The sequence below is a fragment of the Sorex fumeus genome, unplaced genomic scaffold, assembly GCF_029834395.1.
Source record: "Sorex fumeus unplaced genomic scaffold, SorFum_2.1 ptg000026l, whole genome shotgun sequence".
Taxonomy (NCBI): Eukaryota; Metazoa; Chordata; class Mammalia; order Eulipotyphla; family Soricidae; genus Sorex; species Sorex fumeus.
Window position 1 is genome coordinate 7,909,216 of NW_026606083.1, and position 13,829 is coordinate 7,923,044.

The 13,829-nt window shown below is 57.0% G+C and overlaps 1 protein-coding gene across 1 annotated transcript in view; it reads right to left on the reverse strand.

The window, feature by feature from the left end:
• The window catches only part of SFMBT2 (Scm like with four mbt domains 2), a 59,856-nt gene that overhangs the window by 20,687 nt on the left and 25,340 nt on the right, over positions 1 to 13,829 (reverse strand). The window contains 3 exon segments of the mRNA XM_056114579.1: positions 3,717 to 3,864; positions 4,760 to 4,861; positions 10,119 to 10,216. Coding sequence (XP_055970554.1) covers positions 3,717 to 3,864; positions 4,760 to 4,861; positions 10,119 to 10,216 — 348 coding nt within the window.

The window sequence follows — 13,829 nt, forward strand, 5'->3', positions numbered from 1 at the left end:
GGGTGGGGGGGGTGGACAGGAGCTGAACTGCATTGGGAGTCTGGCCTGTGAGGCTGCGGGGGACCAGTTCCGTTGATATAGGAGACTTGTGGGGCCCAATGCCTCTCCCGGGGCTGCCTGGCCACTCCAGGAGAGGGAACACGTGTGTATGTGGCAACTCCGGGCAATGGAGGCCAGCATGGCTGTGTCCCCCAGGGACCCGCCCATCCACTCACTCAGGTGGAGTCTGGCATTCCCCAGGGCTGGCATCTGCTCAGAGAAAAATGTCACCTGGCACAGAGCAGTGACTGGGTTTCTCTTACTTGTCACCTCCAGCAGGGCCTCTCGGCCACAGCCTGTGCCCAGCGACCGGCCCTCGCCCTGACGAGCAGAGCCGTCCTCTGCCAGCATCTCCAGGGCGGTCACATGGCGCTGGGTACTGGGAAACGAATTACTCTGCTCTGGACCAGCCTCTCTGCAGCATGGCTTTCTACCCCCCCCCCCCCCCCCCCCGCTTCTCTGAGGGACCTTTATTCACTTCGTCACTTAAAATTCCTTTCCCCTGGCCGATAATGAGCTCTCTTTGGACAGTTGTTTTGTGACAGCTCAGAAAATAACGGCTACATAAAAACAAATTGTGGTGGTTTGGATAATAGAGACGACAGGAGTCAATTAGGCTCATTAATCAACAAAGACAGAACAAGAAGTACCAAGGCCTCACCAGAGCCAGGAAAACATGCTTAATGCAGGGAGGGGGAGAGGGAGGTGGCCCAGAGGAAAGTGGATAAGAGGCCCCACAGCCCAAGCTGGCCAGGGCTGCCCGAGCCGTGGGAGGTGGCTGGACCGCAGCCACTCGAGTTACTGAAGCTTTCATTGGTGCTTATTCTGAATGACGGTCCAGCTGTTACAGGTCACTGGCCATTTCCTGATGATACACATTAATTGGCATAAAACAGTCCCACTCACAACCAAACCCATCAGCAGGTCAGCGGCCAGGCTCGGGAAAACAGGTCGGCAGGGAAACCGTTCGTGAACTTTGACACAACGACTCTGCTTCTGGGAATGTATATCGTTAAAAAACCCAAAATCCAGTAAAAATATTCTCCGTGGAGATACAAAGGCGGTCTTGTTGACGATGATGGGGGGCGGGGCGGGTCTCTGCCATTCGCAGAGGAGACCCTCCTGATGGCTTCCGACGTGAAGCTGGGCAGGCATGAAATCGCACCGTTTGTCGGGGGAAAAAATCGCGGAGAATGATTGTTGGAGGTTTCAATGGAGACTCAGCAGACAGACATGTGGGAACGTGTCCCACGCCGTGGGAAAAGCAGGAGACTGGAAGAACCAGAGAGTTGGAATAATCGCAGGGCCGGGACGCCTGCATCCGGCATTCCCCAGCCTTCTAATCTGTTCCACAGTTTCAGCGAATCACCGTAGGGGCACTTACTCTGACACACGGCCATCTCGGCCCCGCCACTGGCGTCAGTCCAAGGAGCCCTCACATATGGCCGAGCCCCCCAAGTCCATGGTCAGCCTCCTGGCCCTCACGTGCTGGGGGAGCCAGATTCCCCCATTCCTGAAGAAAGTCACCCCCTTCCCCCAGTGCTAGGAAGTGAGTGAGGACCAGCGGAGGCAATGCTGAGTGCCTGAACCCCAGAGCAGAGAGGCTGAAACGGTGGTGGGGGACCGTCACAGGGGTGGGGCTCAGGGCTCTCTAGGGGCTCCCCCACACCTGGACAGGCATGATTCTGCTTCACCAAACACCTCGCAGTCACACATGGTGATCTCGTTGGCTGGCGCCTTCTCCCGACACCCATGAGGGCTCCCATGAGGGCTACAGTGGATTCCACCGCACACGGCACCAGGCTCCCAGCCAGGACTTGCCACCTTTCACCTAGAACCTCTTCCAGCACTTGCACCCTGCCCAGGCAGCAGCTGGTAAAGGTTAATGGTCACTTCTGCTCACACATCACCATGGAAACAGAGCAGCTCAGCCCATTCTAGGGGAGACTCTGGGGATGAGATGTTCCTATCACTGGTCTCTGCCACGACATGCCAAGAAGGGCAGTGATGTCATTTCCACAGAGCACGTCAGATGCCAGAGCTCAGCGGGTCAGGCATGTGCCTGGCATGTTGGGGGCCGGGTTCCAAGCCCTGAGCTCTGAGCGAGGAGGCAACCCTGAGTACTGCTGGGTGAGACTCAAAAATAAAAAGTCACAAAGCAACTCATGGTTGGTCCACAGCCAATAAAGCCCAGGGCGTGTTTCTCCTAGGATGCCTGATCTCACATCTGGTCACTTCTCACTGACCGGCCACCTGCTGGGTTAAACCAAAAGACGCAGCTCTTCAAGGTCTGGTCCCGGCTTACTTGTGGAGCAAACGCTTGGGCACTGGTACCTTGGGAGCTCCTCCCCGCCCCAGCGCCGTTGACTGTCTCCAGGCCAAGAGAGACCGTTTCCTTTTCATATCTTTTTTCTCCCCACTTTTTAAAAACTTTTTTCTATTGAATCACTGTGGGACAGACCCCTACAAAGCTGTTCATGATTGGGTTTCAGTCATACAGTGTTCCAACACCCTTCCCTCCACCAGTGCAAATTTCCCAGCACCTGTGTCCCCGGGTTCCCTCCCATCACCCTCCACCCCCCACCCCTGCCTGCCTCTATGGCAGACACTTCTCTGTCTCTGTCTCTGCTCTGTCTCTGTCTCTGTCTCTCTCTCTCACTTCCCCATGTCCAGTGGCAGAGGTATCTCCCTTCGGTTGCTCTGGTCCACGAGACGAAAGCCGTCTGAGGCTCAGGCCGCACCCGGTAACTGGACCCGCTGTTTTCCATTCTGGCAGAAAACTCAATAACATGACACACTCGCTTGGGGAGAACAAACACAGCACGTGGAAACTCACACTGTGACAGGCCTCCTCACGCCGGCCTTTCCACAACACCCATGTCTAGCGAGCGGGGTGTTCATGAGCACACACGTTGCCCCACATCGAGGCCGCAAAGCATGGGAAAACATCCTGGTACTTGACTCCCAGCCCCGGGGAGCGTGGAGGATGTGCCGGCCAGGGGCCGCTGGGGAAACCCCCGGATCCCTTCCAGCAGCACCTCACAAATCAGCTCATGCCAGCCACAGGCCCAAGTGCAGCCCAGGCACGGCACGGAAGAGCTGCCACGGAGCCACGTGTTCTGAGCTGCAGCTCTCGAACGTTATTCCCCAGAAATGGGATTCTTTGCTTGGACCTGCCATCTCAGGCACAGAAAAGGTTCTGAGAGTCTGACCAGCTAGTCGGGCCTAAGACCACCCAAGTCCCTGCCCACCATGACTCTGAAGAAGAATGGACACAGAGCTCAGTGTGGGTCTGTGAGAAAACGTGTTAGCACATGTGATGGGGGTTCTAAGACCACGTGCCAGCACCTGACAAACAGCTTATCCTCACAGGGTCCTCATTCCCCTTGCACCCAGGGACCGAGGGGTTTCAATCCCGCAGTTACAAAAACCCTTGACCCTTAGTAACGCCTGTTTACTTTTGATAATACATTTAGATCTTTTTAAATGAAAACTTAAGAAATTCTTTCCCCGAGTTTCCTGTGAGCCTTGCTCCCATGTCCCTACTCCTAACGTCACACGGAAGTCAATTTTCCCCGTTTCTCATATCACCTGCCATTTCTTGTCACAACCACGCCTTCAGACTCAACAGGCGCCAGGTGGGGACAGCGCTGGCCCTCCCGAGCCCCTGCACGCACCTTTGGGAGGGGTGAGGTCGGCTCCGTTCCTCAGGCACCACTGGGCGGGTAAGACCCCTGAGGAGTCCGCGTGGCACAGCATGGAGGGAGCACTGGGCTCTGGCCGCAGGTCATCAATGGTCACTTGGAAGAAGTGATTGTTAAAGACCTGGAAGGAGAGAGACAAGAGCCCAGTGTCAGTCTTGGGTGTGGGGACGGCCGTGTCCAGGCATCGTGTGGGCACAGACGGAAGGTCAGACACTGCAGCCAGTGGCTCTGGGGGGCCGGAGTGAGGGGGAGACGAGAGCCAGAAGCCTGGAGCCTGGCCGGAAACTAATGACAGTCACACAGCCCCTCGGCCTCCTGCAATGACCCACACTCTTGTCCATCCGTCCCTGCGATCTGGCTGGTGCTCTGGGACTGCCCTGGGACCACAGCCTTCGCTCTGACGATCTCCCGGAGCATCTCTCGAAACTGTGGCCCAGAAGTTTCCCTCCTCTGACACCCCAAACGCTTTTCCAAGAGGCCCAGCAGCAGTGAAGGGGCGCGAGAGAGGGAAAGGCTGGACCCTGACAGCAGGAGACCCCCAGACAAGGCCGCTGGCTTGGCCCCCATGGGGACGGCAGACCCAGGCAAAGGCCATCCTCCCAGTGCTGAGCTGGACGCTCCGAGTCCAAGGCCAGGAGGGGAGCATGCTCCCGCCTCATTCTCCTGTCACCGCAGCCCAGTCTGAGGTTTGCCCTGAGAAGCGAGTGTAAGGGGCAGAAGCCGAGCTCCCTACCTGGCTGGTCCGCAGGCCCACTACAGCGCTGTCCAGCCCACCCTGGCCCCAGATCTGCTTTCTCTCGGCTGCCGGCCACTCCCATCTGAGCCCAAGGAGGAGACGCTGTGCACAACTTGGGTCACGCTTATGCTGTCCGGGATCCCCACAGTGCTGGGGATGGAGCCCACCATTACTGAAAGGCATGGGCTACACTACTCATCAGCCACTGCGCCCAGAAGGCCGCTGCACCCCAAGTCTGTTCTGCCTGGGCCAGCTGGGGGGAAGCCCCAGGCGCACTCACCTTGGTCACTGACGCGGGACAGATCTGAAAGGGCTCCCTCGAGTTCACGGTTTCCAGCTTCATCCCAACCGTGAAGGAATGGCTTGGCAAATCGGCATGGTCCTGCGGAAGGATGGGACGCGTGAGGGTTGAGGGCAGCGGAAGGCCCCGACCTGACCACGGTGCTCCCGACCACTGAGATGAGATGGAAATGCACACACACACACACACACACAACACATACAATAGACACACATACACGCATCCATACACACATACACACATATACAAACATCGTACATACATATACATACATACATACATACATACACATATATACACACATACATACACATATAACACATACACACATATACACATATACACATACACGCACACACATTCACACATACATACACACACACAACCCTACTGCGATTTCGCTGTGTTTCTGCAGGTGGAGGGGCAGGATGCAGCCTTTGTGGCCAGCCTGGGCAGTGTCCAGTGTCCCTAGGGCTCCCACGTGCCTGACAGACCTGGAGATGCACGGCCAGAGCACGCAGGCAACCGGCTCCTGAGGAGCCAGACGCAAAGGATCCCAGCCCGGCCTCACTGCCTACCGCGAGCACCGAAGGCAGAGAGAAGAGGGGCTGGCACCAGGCCGGGGGAGGCCCTTAGCTCTGAACGCTGCTGGCCAGCTGGGAGGTCAGGACCGAGGGGTCTGGCAGTCTACCCTGGGGCAGGCGCTGTGCGGTCAGCTCCCCTCTGGGTGCGCCTCACTGCTTCATGATTCCTCCTCCTCCTCTTCCTCCTCCTCCTCCTCGGGCCCCACTTCAGCCACCGGGCCCAGGAAAGCGGCCAAGTATCCACGTGAGCAAGGTGGCACACGGCAAAGGGGGTGAAGGACTGACAGCCCGGTCAGCGCCACCCTAGAAGGAGCCTCAGAATGCACACATGGACTTGGGGTCGTGACAATTGGGGACAGAGGCTGGGGGGGGGGGGGCGGGGAGGGTCCAGGAGGATGGCTGGGTATGAGAGGCCATGTGAGGCTTTCCATCTGATCTGAAGTCCCGAGAGGCAGATAAGGTTTAGAAATAATAGCCAACCCACCAAGATACAGGCCGCTGTGTGGGTGTGCAGGACTCACAGTTCCTGAGTGCGGAGAGACCAGATGGGACAGTCCCAACCCCACGGGGCCCTCCGTAAAACCCTAGCTCTGGGGGTGGCCCCCAGGCTCCCAGGAGGAACCAACACTACCCGCCAATTCCCTCCTTGATGGGGCCATGGAGAGCCGCAGATACTGGTCTCACAGGCTGGGGTCAGATGGGGGTCCCCACTGACATCCCAGCTTAAGTGCACAGGCAGCAGGGTGCCTGGGAGATGGAGGGGACAGTAGAAGAGGGAGGCCTGCAGGACAGCCGTGGGTCAGCTGATGCCACTGCAGGGGTCCCCTCTGTGGCCTGGGGCCTTCTCGAATGCTGGATCACGCGTGCGGTGCAGACCCCCCCTAGCTTCCTGTGTAAGGCACATGAGCCAACGTGCAGTTCTGGCCCACAGGACCTTGCATGTGGCCTCTGGTTGGGTCAAAGTGCTCTTTGCCAAGCCTGAGGCAGGTTCACTCGACGTCACGGTCAGCTCTGGAGGGTGGCTGGACACGCCCTCACTCCCGGGCCCAGCGCTATGTGCATCCACCCAGCGGGCATTAGGATGCCAGCCTGATCCCCTCACCAGCGCAATTACGTCTCAATTCCACGGCCCTGAATTAAATTTACTCACTGAAATATTTATAACAAAAGGGCAATAAAATACCTGTAAACTGAACACTAATGAGCATTTCCATTTCTCACTTAGAGATGTAAACAGCAATCTGATTTGCAAGTCACGCAGTAAATCAAGACTGAAAAAAATACTAGGTGAGAAACGGCGCCACACAGCCATGTCCCTGAACCTGAGCTTCAGCCCAGGGAGGCAGGGGCTGCAGGGTTTTGGAGAGATGCGGGCAGGGGAGGGGCAAGGCAGCTGAGGTGGGCACAGTGAAAGTGTCTGTTAGAGGTGACAGCCATGAAGTCCTGCCCCATGCACTGGGGGAGGCCAGGCTGGTCGCAGGACAAGGCCTGGGGTGCCGGCCACCCTCGGGGCCCCCACATGCAGGAGGGGCTCCAAGGCCACCTGTCCTACACCCACCCTCCACGTCCCGCTGACGGCATGAGGGAGACAGAGCAAAGCTGGGCTGGGCTTCCACGACCCTGTCACTGTGGGAAGTGGGTAATGCTGAGGACAGGACCGGGGGTCTGGGGGCTGCCCCAGGAGGGAAACCCAGCAGGAAACCCAGCACGGTGCCCTCATGTGGGACCCCCTCATGTCGGACCCCCAGGGGCTCTCATGTCCCGCAGACCCGCTGGCCTACAGCCACAGGCTGAGCGGGAGCCAAGGACTTCAGTCTGCAGAGTGGGAAACCAGCACTGCCCAGAGGGTCGGGGGTCAGGTCAGAGCAAGGGAGTGGCATCCTAGTTCTGGAGGTCCCCAAGCACCCCCAGAAGGACCCGATCCTCATGGCTGCTGTTTGCAGCTGCCCAGTAAGAGGAAAAGCAATAGTTGCCATAGAAACAGCATCATTGGCCGAGATGGAGGGGGAAGAGCCAGGCCTGGGAACGGCTGCAGAGTGCCCACACGGCCAGCACAGGCAGGTTCAGGCCCCAGGCCAGGACGACAGAGAGGACGGGACAGCAGAGTGCAGCTAGACTCCCAGCAGGGATGGCACTGGCCACACCCTGTCCCCGGGAAGGACCCCAGGGCACAAGCCCCACTCGCTCATATCTCCACAGGGTCTCTCAGGCCCACACCCCCATGTTAGGGGAGCTGAGGAGGGAGGGAGGAGGGATGGGGACAGAGGCGGGAGGGGCGAGGCAAGGATGGGGACGCAGGAAGGGAGAGATGAGGGGGAGGTGGGGATGGGGGAGGTGGGGCAAGGAGCGGGGAGGCAGGTGAGAGGGGGGAGGGGGGCTTTCCAGTTCAAGGCCCTGTCCTTTCCAGTTCCCTTCACTCTGTGGCAACCGCTCTAAATAGCTCGTTAGGAATTCCAAACACAATTTAAACATTCTTGTAAATGAGAAAGAGACTCATGCGGCAGGAGGGGAATGAGTGGGTGGATCTCCCAGGCTCTGAGAACAGCCAGGCTTGGCCCCCATGGGACCTGCTCTACGTGGGATCTGCCTGAGACCCACAGCCTCAGGTCATGCACGCCTGCTCTGGACCCCCCAGCCAACACCCGGGTGGCCTGTGAGTCTGTGACACTCTGGGGAGGTGACACTGGCCCAGGGCCATGACTTGGGCGGGAGCCATGACAGAACAGAACCAAGGCTGACACTAAGCGGCCACAGGGCCATGAGCCCCAATTGTTCTAAAACCCGAGTCAGTCAGGAATTCTCGGGAGCAGTGCTGGGAATGGAGCTCGCAGATCCGATAGGTGGTGGGTAGGTTGGAGGGGCGGAGAGAGCCGGCCAGGAAGGGGGTCCCTGCGGTCCTGCTCAGGCCGGCCTGAGTGGAAGGACTAACAAAGGGCCTGACACTCCCAGGGGAAGCAGCCCCGATCGATGGATCTCCAGAGCAGGAGCCCAGGAAGCAATGGCGAGAGGCGCCTGAGGAAGGGATGGCTGGACGTGGAGGGGACGGCAAAGAAACTGTGACTATAGAGCAACGGCGCCAGCCGAACCCTCAACTGTGGTGCCTGAACTTAAAACCAATGGAAGAAGGCCTGAGCTCTCATCCGAGAAGGGGAAAGGCCGAGACCCAGACCTGTGAACACGGCTGTGGTGGGCGCTGCGGGCAGGCGGGCGGGCTCTGTGGCCCTTCCCAGGCCACCCTCCCGGCATTGCACAGTGCCTTCAGGGTGAATATTCTGTTCCATTCCAATCAAGCTGGCAAACTGGGAACCGCTGAGCCCGACTTGAGGCTCCTCTACAGGGAGACGAGACAGTTCTGCGAGGTTACCATTTGTGAGAGTCAATCAGGTCAGAGAGGGAGTCACACCGCGGGGACCACTGTGAGCGGGAGAACGGGGGCTGCAGACGCGGGTGTGTTGGGCACCTCCAGGGCTGCATTCATTATTTCACCCCAATTTTCAAACGGAACGAGACATTTCAGACCCTCATGCGGGCATCTTGGCGACTTCATCAGACACGAAGCACGCCTCCAGCAGCCACGGTGTGAGAATGCCCATCTGCCGGGGAGGCCAGCGGCCATCAGCTATGAGGACGGCCTTCTGGAGACAGGGATTTTAGTGGCTCAGCACAGAAGTTTCCCAGCGAGGGAGCCGGGTCTGTGGTCACAGCTGTCCGTGGGCAGAGTAGCGTGGCCCCAGCTGTCTTGGTGCTGCCCTCAAGGCCTCTCACAGGAAGGCTGGCAGTCAGGGATGCCCCACTAACTTCAACCACATGCATTTCCTGTCTAACTGGGGGAGGGGGGATCCTCTGGTTCACTAATCACTATCTTTCCATCAATGTCTATTTTAAAGATTTATCTGCATTTGGGTTGGAGTGATAGTACATCAATAGGTCAATTGCCTTGCAAACGGCCGACCCGGGTTCAATCCCAACATCCCATATGGTTCCCCCAGCACTGCCAGGAGTAATTCCTGAGTGCAGAGCCAGGAGTAACCCTTGTGCATCACCGGATGTGGTGCCTCCCCCCCCTCCCCAAAAAAAAGATGTTCTGCATTTTCCAAATTGGTGAGGGAGGGGAGTGTGTGTGTGTGTGGGGGGGGGGTCAGAATTCCTAGCAAAACACAGCATTCAAACACCTGGAAAGCGTTCCTTGGAGCTGGGAGTCATAGCAGAGACACTGAGGCTCATTTTTGTGGCCTAAAACTGGGAGTCAGGCAGAGAGGAAGTGCCTCATCCCAAGGGGAGACACAGGGCGTCCGCCCTCCAGCAGAAGTGTAAAGTAACAGAAAGGACTGGCCAGAAACGCTGCTGGCCCTCAGCCACTTCCGCATCTGCACCCCAATCCCTCTCCGATACGACGCTGCTTTCCCCTGATCCTGGAGAAGGGTGAGTCATGGCGGAACCCAGACAGACATGCACCTTTGACCACGAGGAAAGGGACAGAAATAAGTCGGTCTGCTGAGCAGCGTGATCAGGGGAAAAATAATTGCATCTTATTTTGGACTCAAGAGAATGGCACTTGATGAGTCCTAGAGGTGAGTGAGATTGGAGGGAGGGAAGGACCCAGGGGGGAGGGCAGCTCAGACAGAGGGACCCTCGCAGAGGGGAGGCGAGGTCGTCAGGGGGGAAGGGCAGCGCTGGACCAGATCCTCTGCCTTGGAGTCGGCGAGGCAGCCCGGCACGTCCACTCTGGACAGGGCAGGTGTAGGCGCCCTTACCTTGAACACTTCCATCGGAAGAGGGGACTGGGCAGCGTCAATAAGGGATTTTTCCAGAGCACATTTCCACTCAGAGGCCATCTTCAAAGGACAGATTTCTGTAGCAACAGCAAAGCAGAGGGAAGTTATGGCTGAGACATTCACTGGGAACATCTGGTGCTGCCCAACCTGCCGCCCACCAAGGGGGTCTCTGAAACTCTGACAATGGGGCACTCAGCACCCAGAAAGGAGGCACGAGTGACCCCCTTTCCTTTGGGTGGTCTGGGAGCCATGTCTTTGGCTACTCAGTAACCCCCCATTCCACATCACTCACACTTTTTTTTTTTTTGGTGAATAAATCAGAAAAATGTACTCAGATCTGTGAATAAACCAGAAAACCAAAATAATTAGAAAGATGGAAAGATCTTGACAGAAGGACTGAGAGTGAACGTTAAATTTAACAGGGCTGGAGAGAGAGTACAGTTTTGGGAGGGTACTCGCCTGGCACTCAGCCAGCTCAGGCCGATCCCTGGCATCTCTACCTGGAGTGATTCGGATTTTTGCTTTTTTTTCTTTTTTAATTAAAAAATGTTTATTAAAGAATTGTGCTTTACAAAATTATTGATTCTTGCATTTTAGGGATACAATATTTCAACCCAGGCCCGACCCTGCTTAGCTTCCGAGATCAGACGAGACCGGGCGCATTCAGGGTGGAATGGCCATAGACCAGGGCTGGAGCAATAGCACAGCGGGTAGGGCATTCGCCTTACAAGCGGCCAACATGGCCGACCCGAGTTCGATTCCTCCGCCCCTCTCGGAGAGCCTGGCAAGCTACCGAGAGTATTCGATATGCCAGACACAGTAACAACAAAGTCTCCAATGGAGACGTTACTGGGCCCGCTCGAGCAAATCGACGATCAACGGGAGGGCCTTTACCTTTACCTTTACCTTAATATTTCAACCCGATCCCACTACTAGCCTCGGTTTCCCTCCCACCCATCCCTATCACATGACAAAGGTGCTATGGTCGCAGCTCAGGTCTGTGTCTGCAGTGTTGGGACATAAGGCAGCACTCATCCCTGTCACTGGGCCTGACCCCCACATTTCTAAGCAGGAGACACTCTGGGGGGGGGGCACAGTCCAACACACATGACTAGGTCATCACATCCCCTGTCCACGGGACTCGAGAGCACATGGAAAGGTGGCTTTGAATGGCCAGCTGAGTCTCAGGGGCTGATACCTAGTGGCTAAGACCCACGCATGGCATGGTGTCCCCATAGCCGCTGGTGGCCATGGGAGGTGAGTGTGTGGGAGGGGGGACGGGGGGGTTGATGAATGGCTCATTAGAGGGGATCTCTCCTCAGAGACCACTGTGCAGGAGTGGCAGACTCTGCGGCCCCCAGCACCCTCTCTGCACCTGTGGCATCATCGTAACATACAGCTGCTCAGCCAGGGGCCACACAGGACTCAACCCTGCTCTCCACGTGGCAGCTAGAAGCACGTGTGGGCACTGGCACCTCTGTGCTCACATGAGTGTGAAGCCAGGGAGGGTGGATAGGCCTCCTCCCTGCCACGACTCGGTCAGGGGTAGAAGCTTCTAGAAGAACCCTGTGAGCCCAGTGCTGGCCACTCTCCTGTGTCACACATCCCGTGAGGGAAATGCTCAGTCCTCTGTCTGGTCAAGGCACAGCCCTTCTTCCTCTGACCTTGGGCTACGCCCCTGCCTGCACCCCCAACATGGCATTCCAGTCTGTGAACAAATCTAAGATGGCCTTCTTCATGGGATCTAACTCGGCTGGTGGCACAGAGAGGGCTCCCACAAGTCCTCTGCAGAGAGCAGGCTCCCCTTTGCCCCAGGGAGGAAGCCAGGGAGCCCAAGTGCCCTCCGGGTGAGGCACACGAGGAGACAGGTGCCAGGGCAACCCCTCTGTCTTGAGCCCTCTGGCCTGAGCTCAGCACCGGACCAAGAGCCCAGCGGATTTGATCCCCAAACCAGCACCCCCTCTGGCTTCTCTGGGGTGTCAGGAGAGAAGCCTCGGCCCCATCTCTGCCCAGTCCCCATGCCCAGCGACGACTCACAAATCCAAAGCTAGGCCCTGCAGGAGTGAGGTGCGAGGACCCACTTAGGATGCCCATGACCACATCTGCTGGGGGACATGCTGATGGGGTGGGGGCGAGGGACCTGGGAACAGGCAGTGGAACATGCCTGGATGGACAGCGACCGACCATACTGCACCCTAGTCTCTCCACGGGAACGGCCACTCCTTACCCACCAGCCCCGTGCCTGGGCCTTCCGGGCAGCCTGAGAAACTGGTCACCTGAGGCTCTGCAACACGTCCCTATAGGGCAAGCGTGGTGAGGGCAAACGTCCCCACAAGGCAAACATGGCTAGGGCACAGGTCTCCACAGGGCAAAGGTGGCTGTGTCACACCTTGATGGGGACAAACGTGGCTCTGCCATTGTCTGCATGTGCAAGCATGCACCTCCCACACCCAAAGAGCTCAGGTCGTAGCCCCAGTGCCTGCCCCAGGCTCCCCCTCAGAACCTCCTGACCAGAGGGATGTGGGCCCACAGCAAAAGGCGTTTGGGAGCAGTGACCCTGACAGCACAGCATGCCCAGTGTCATAGGCCAGGGGAGCTGACACAGGTCATGCACATGAGCCCTGACCAGGTATTGTGAGGCTGACCAGGGCTGGGTCATATTCCTGTAGAACCACCCAAGGAGGGCAGGCAGTGGTTTCTGAAAGAACGAGCTTTTCCTTCTCACTATCTGTCTTATTTATGCTGGGGCCTCTGGGGCAGTGCTCAGGGGTCACTTGGCCCCACAACACTGAGGCCTGGCAGTGCTGAGGCTACTTGGGCCAGAAATCGAACCCAGGGCAAGACATGTACCCCACCCCTCACAGCTGCCCCTGGTTTCCTCAGCATCTTCACTTTGAGGGAATCCAAGACACCTTGACCCTGGGAGGAAAACCCTGAGACTCAGGACAGTGCCAAGGGGGTAGAACGGGTCAGGGGTGGGACAGGAAGGGCGGCACATCCCCTGGCAGGCTGGGGATCTGGCACAGGACCTTAGCACATCTCAAGTTTTTCTGCTGTAGAAAGGAATGTTCACACCAAACAAGAAACACTTTCTAAAAAAAAAAAAATCAAAATAAATCAAAGAGTGGGTGTAAAATCACCTGACACTGAGTAAACATTGGAGAATGGTGATTTTGTAAACAATGAGATTTTGGCCCAGTTAGTTATGTCAGAAAAAAAGATGTGTACTGTAGTAGTAGTCACTGTCGTCAGTGAAGAGTCTTTCAGCATTGAAGCCAGTTAAAATCTCTGATGTGATGGAGAGAAGAACGTGGTTGTTCTCACCTTGCTACATTCAGGTGAAAACAGATTATTCAGTGGTGAGCCTGGCTTATACAACTGATGGAGAAACAGGAGGGAGGGTAGGAAGGACGGATGCTGGGGTTGATGCAGGGGCTGGTGGGTGGACGGGATGAAATGTGGTTGGCTGGTGGATGGGAAGATGGAAGGACAGACAGATGAATGGGTGAATGGATAACAGATAGACGAGTAGGTGATGGGTAGGTCGGTGAAAGGATGGGTAGAAAAATAGATGAATGGGTGGGTGGTCAGATAGATTGATGGGCAGGCCAACAGATGGATGAGGATGGATAAGTGAAAGGAAGAATGGGCAGATGTGTCTCAGGTGTGCCTTTTTGGATACCGGTTGTC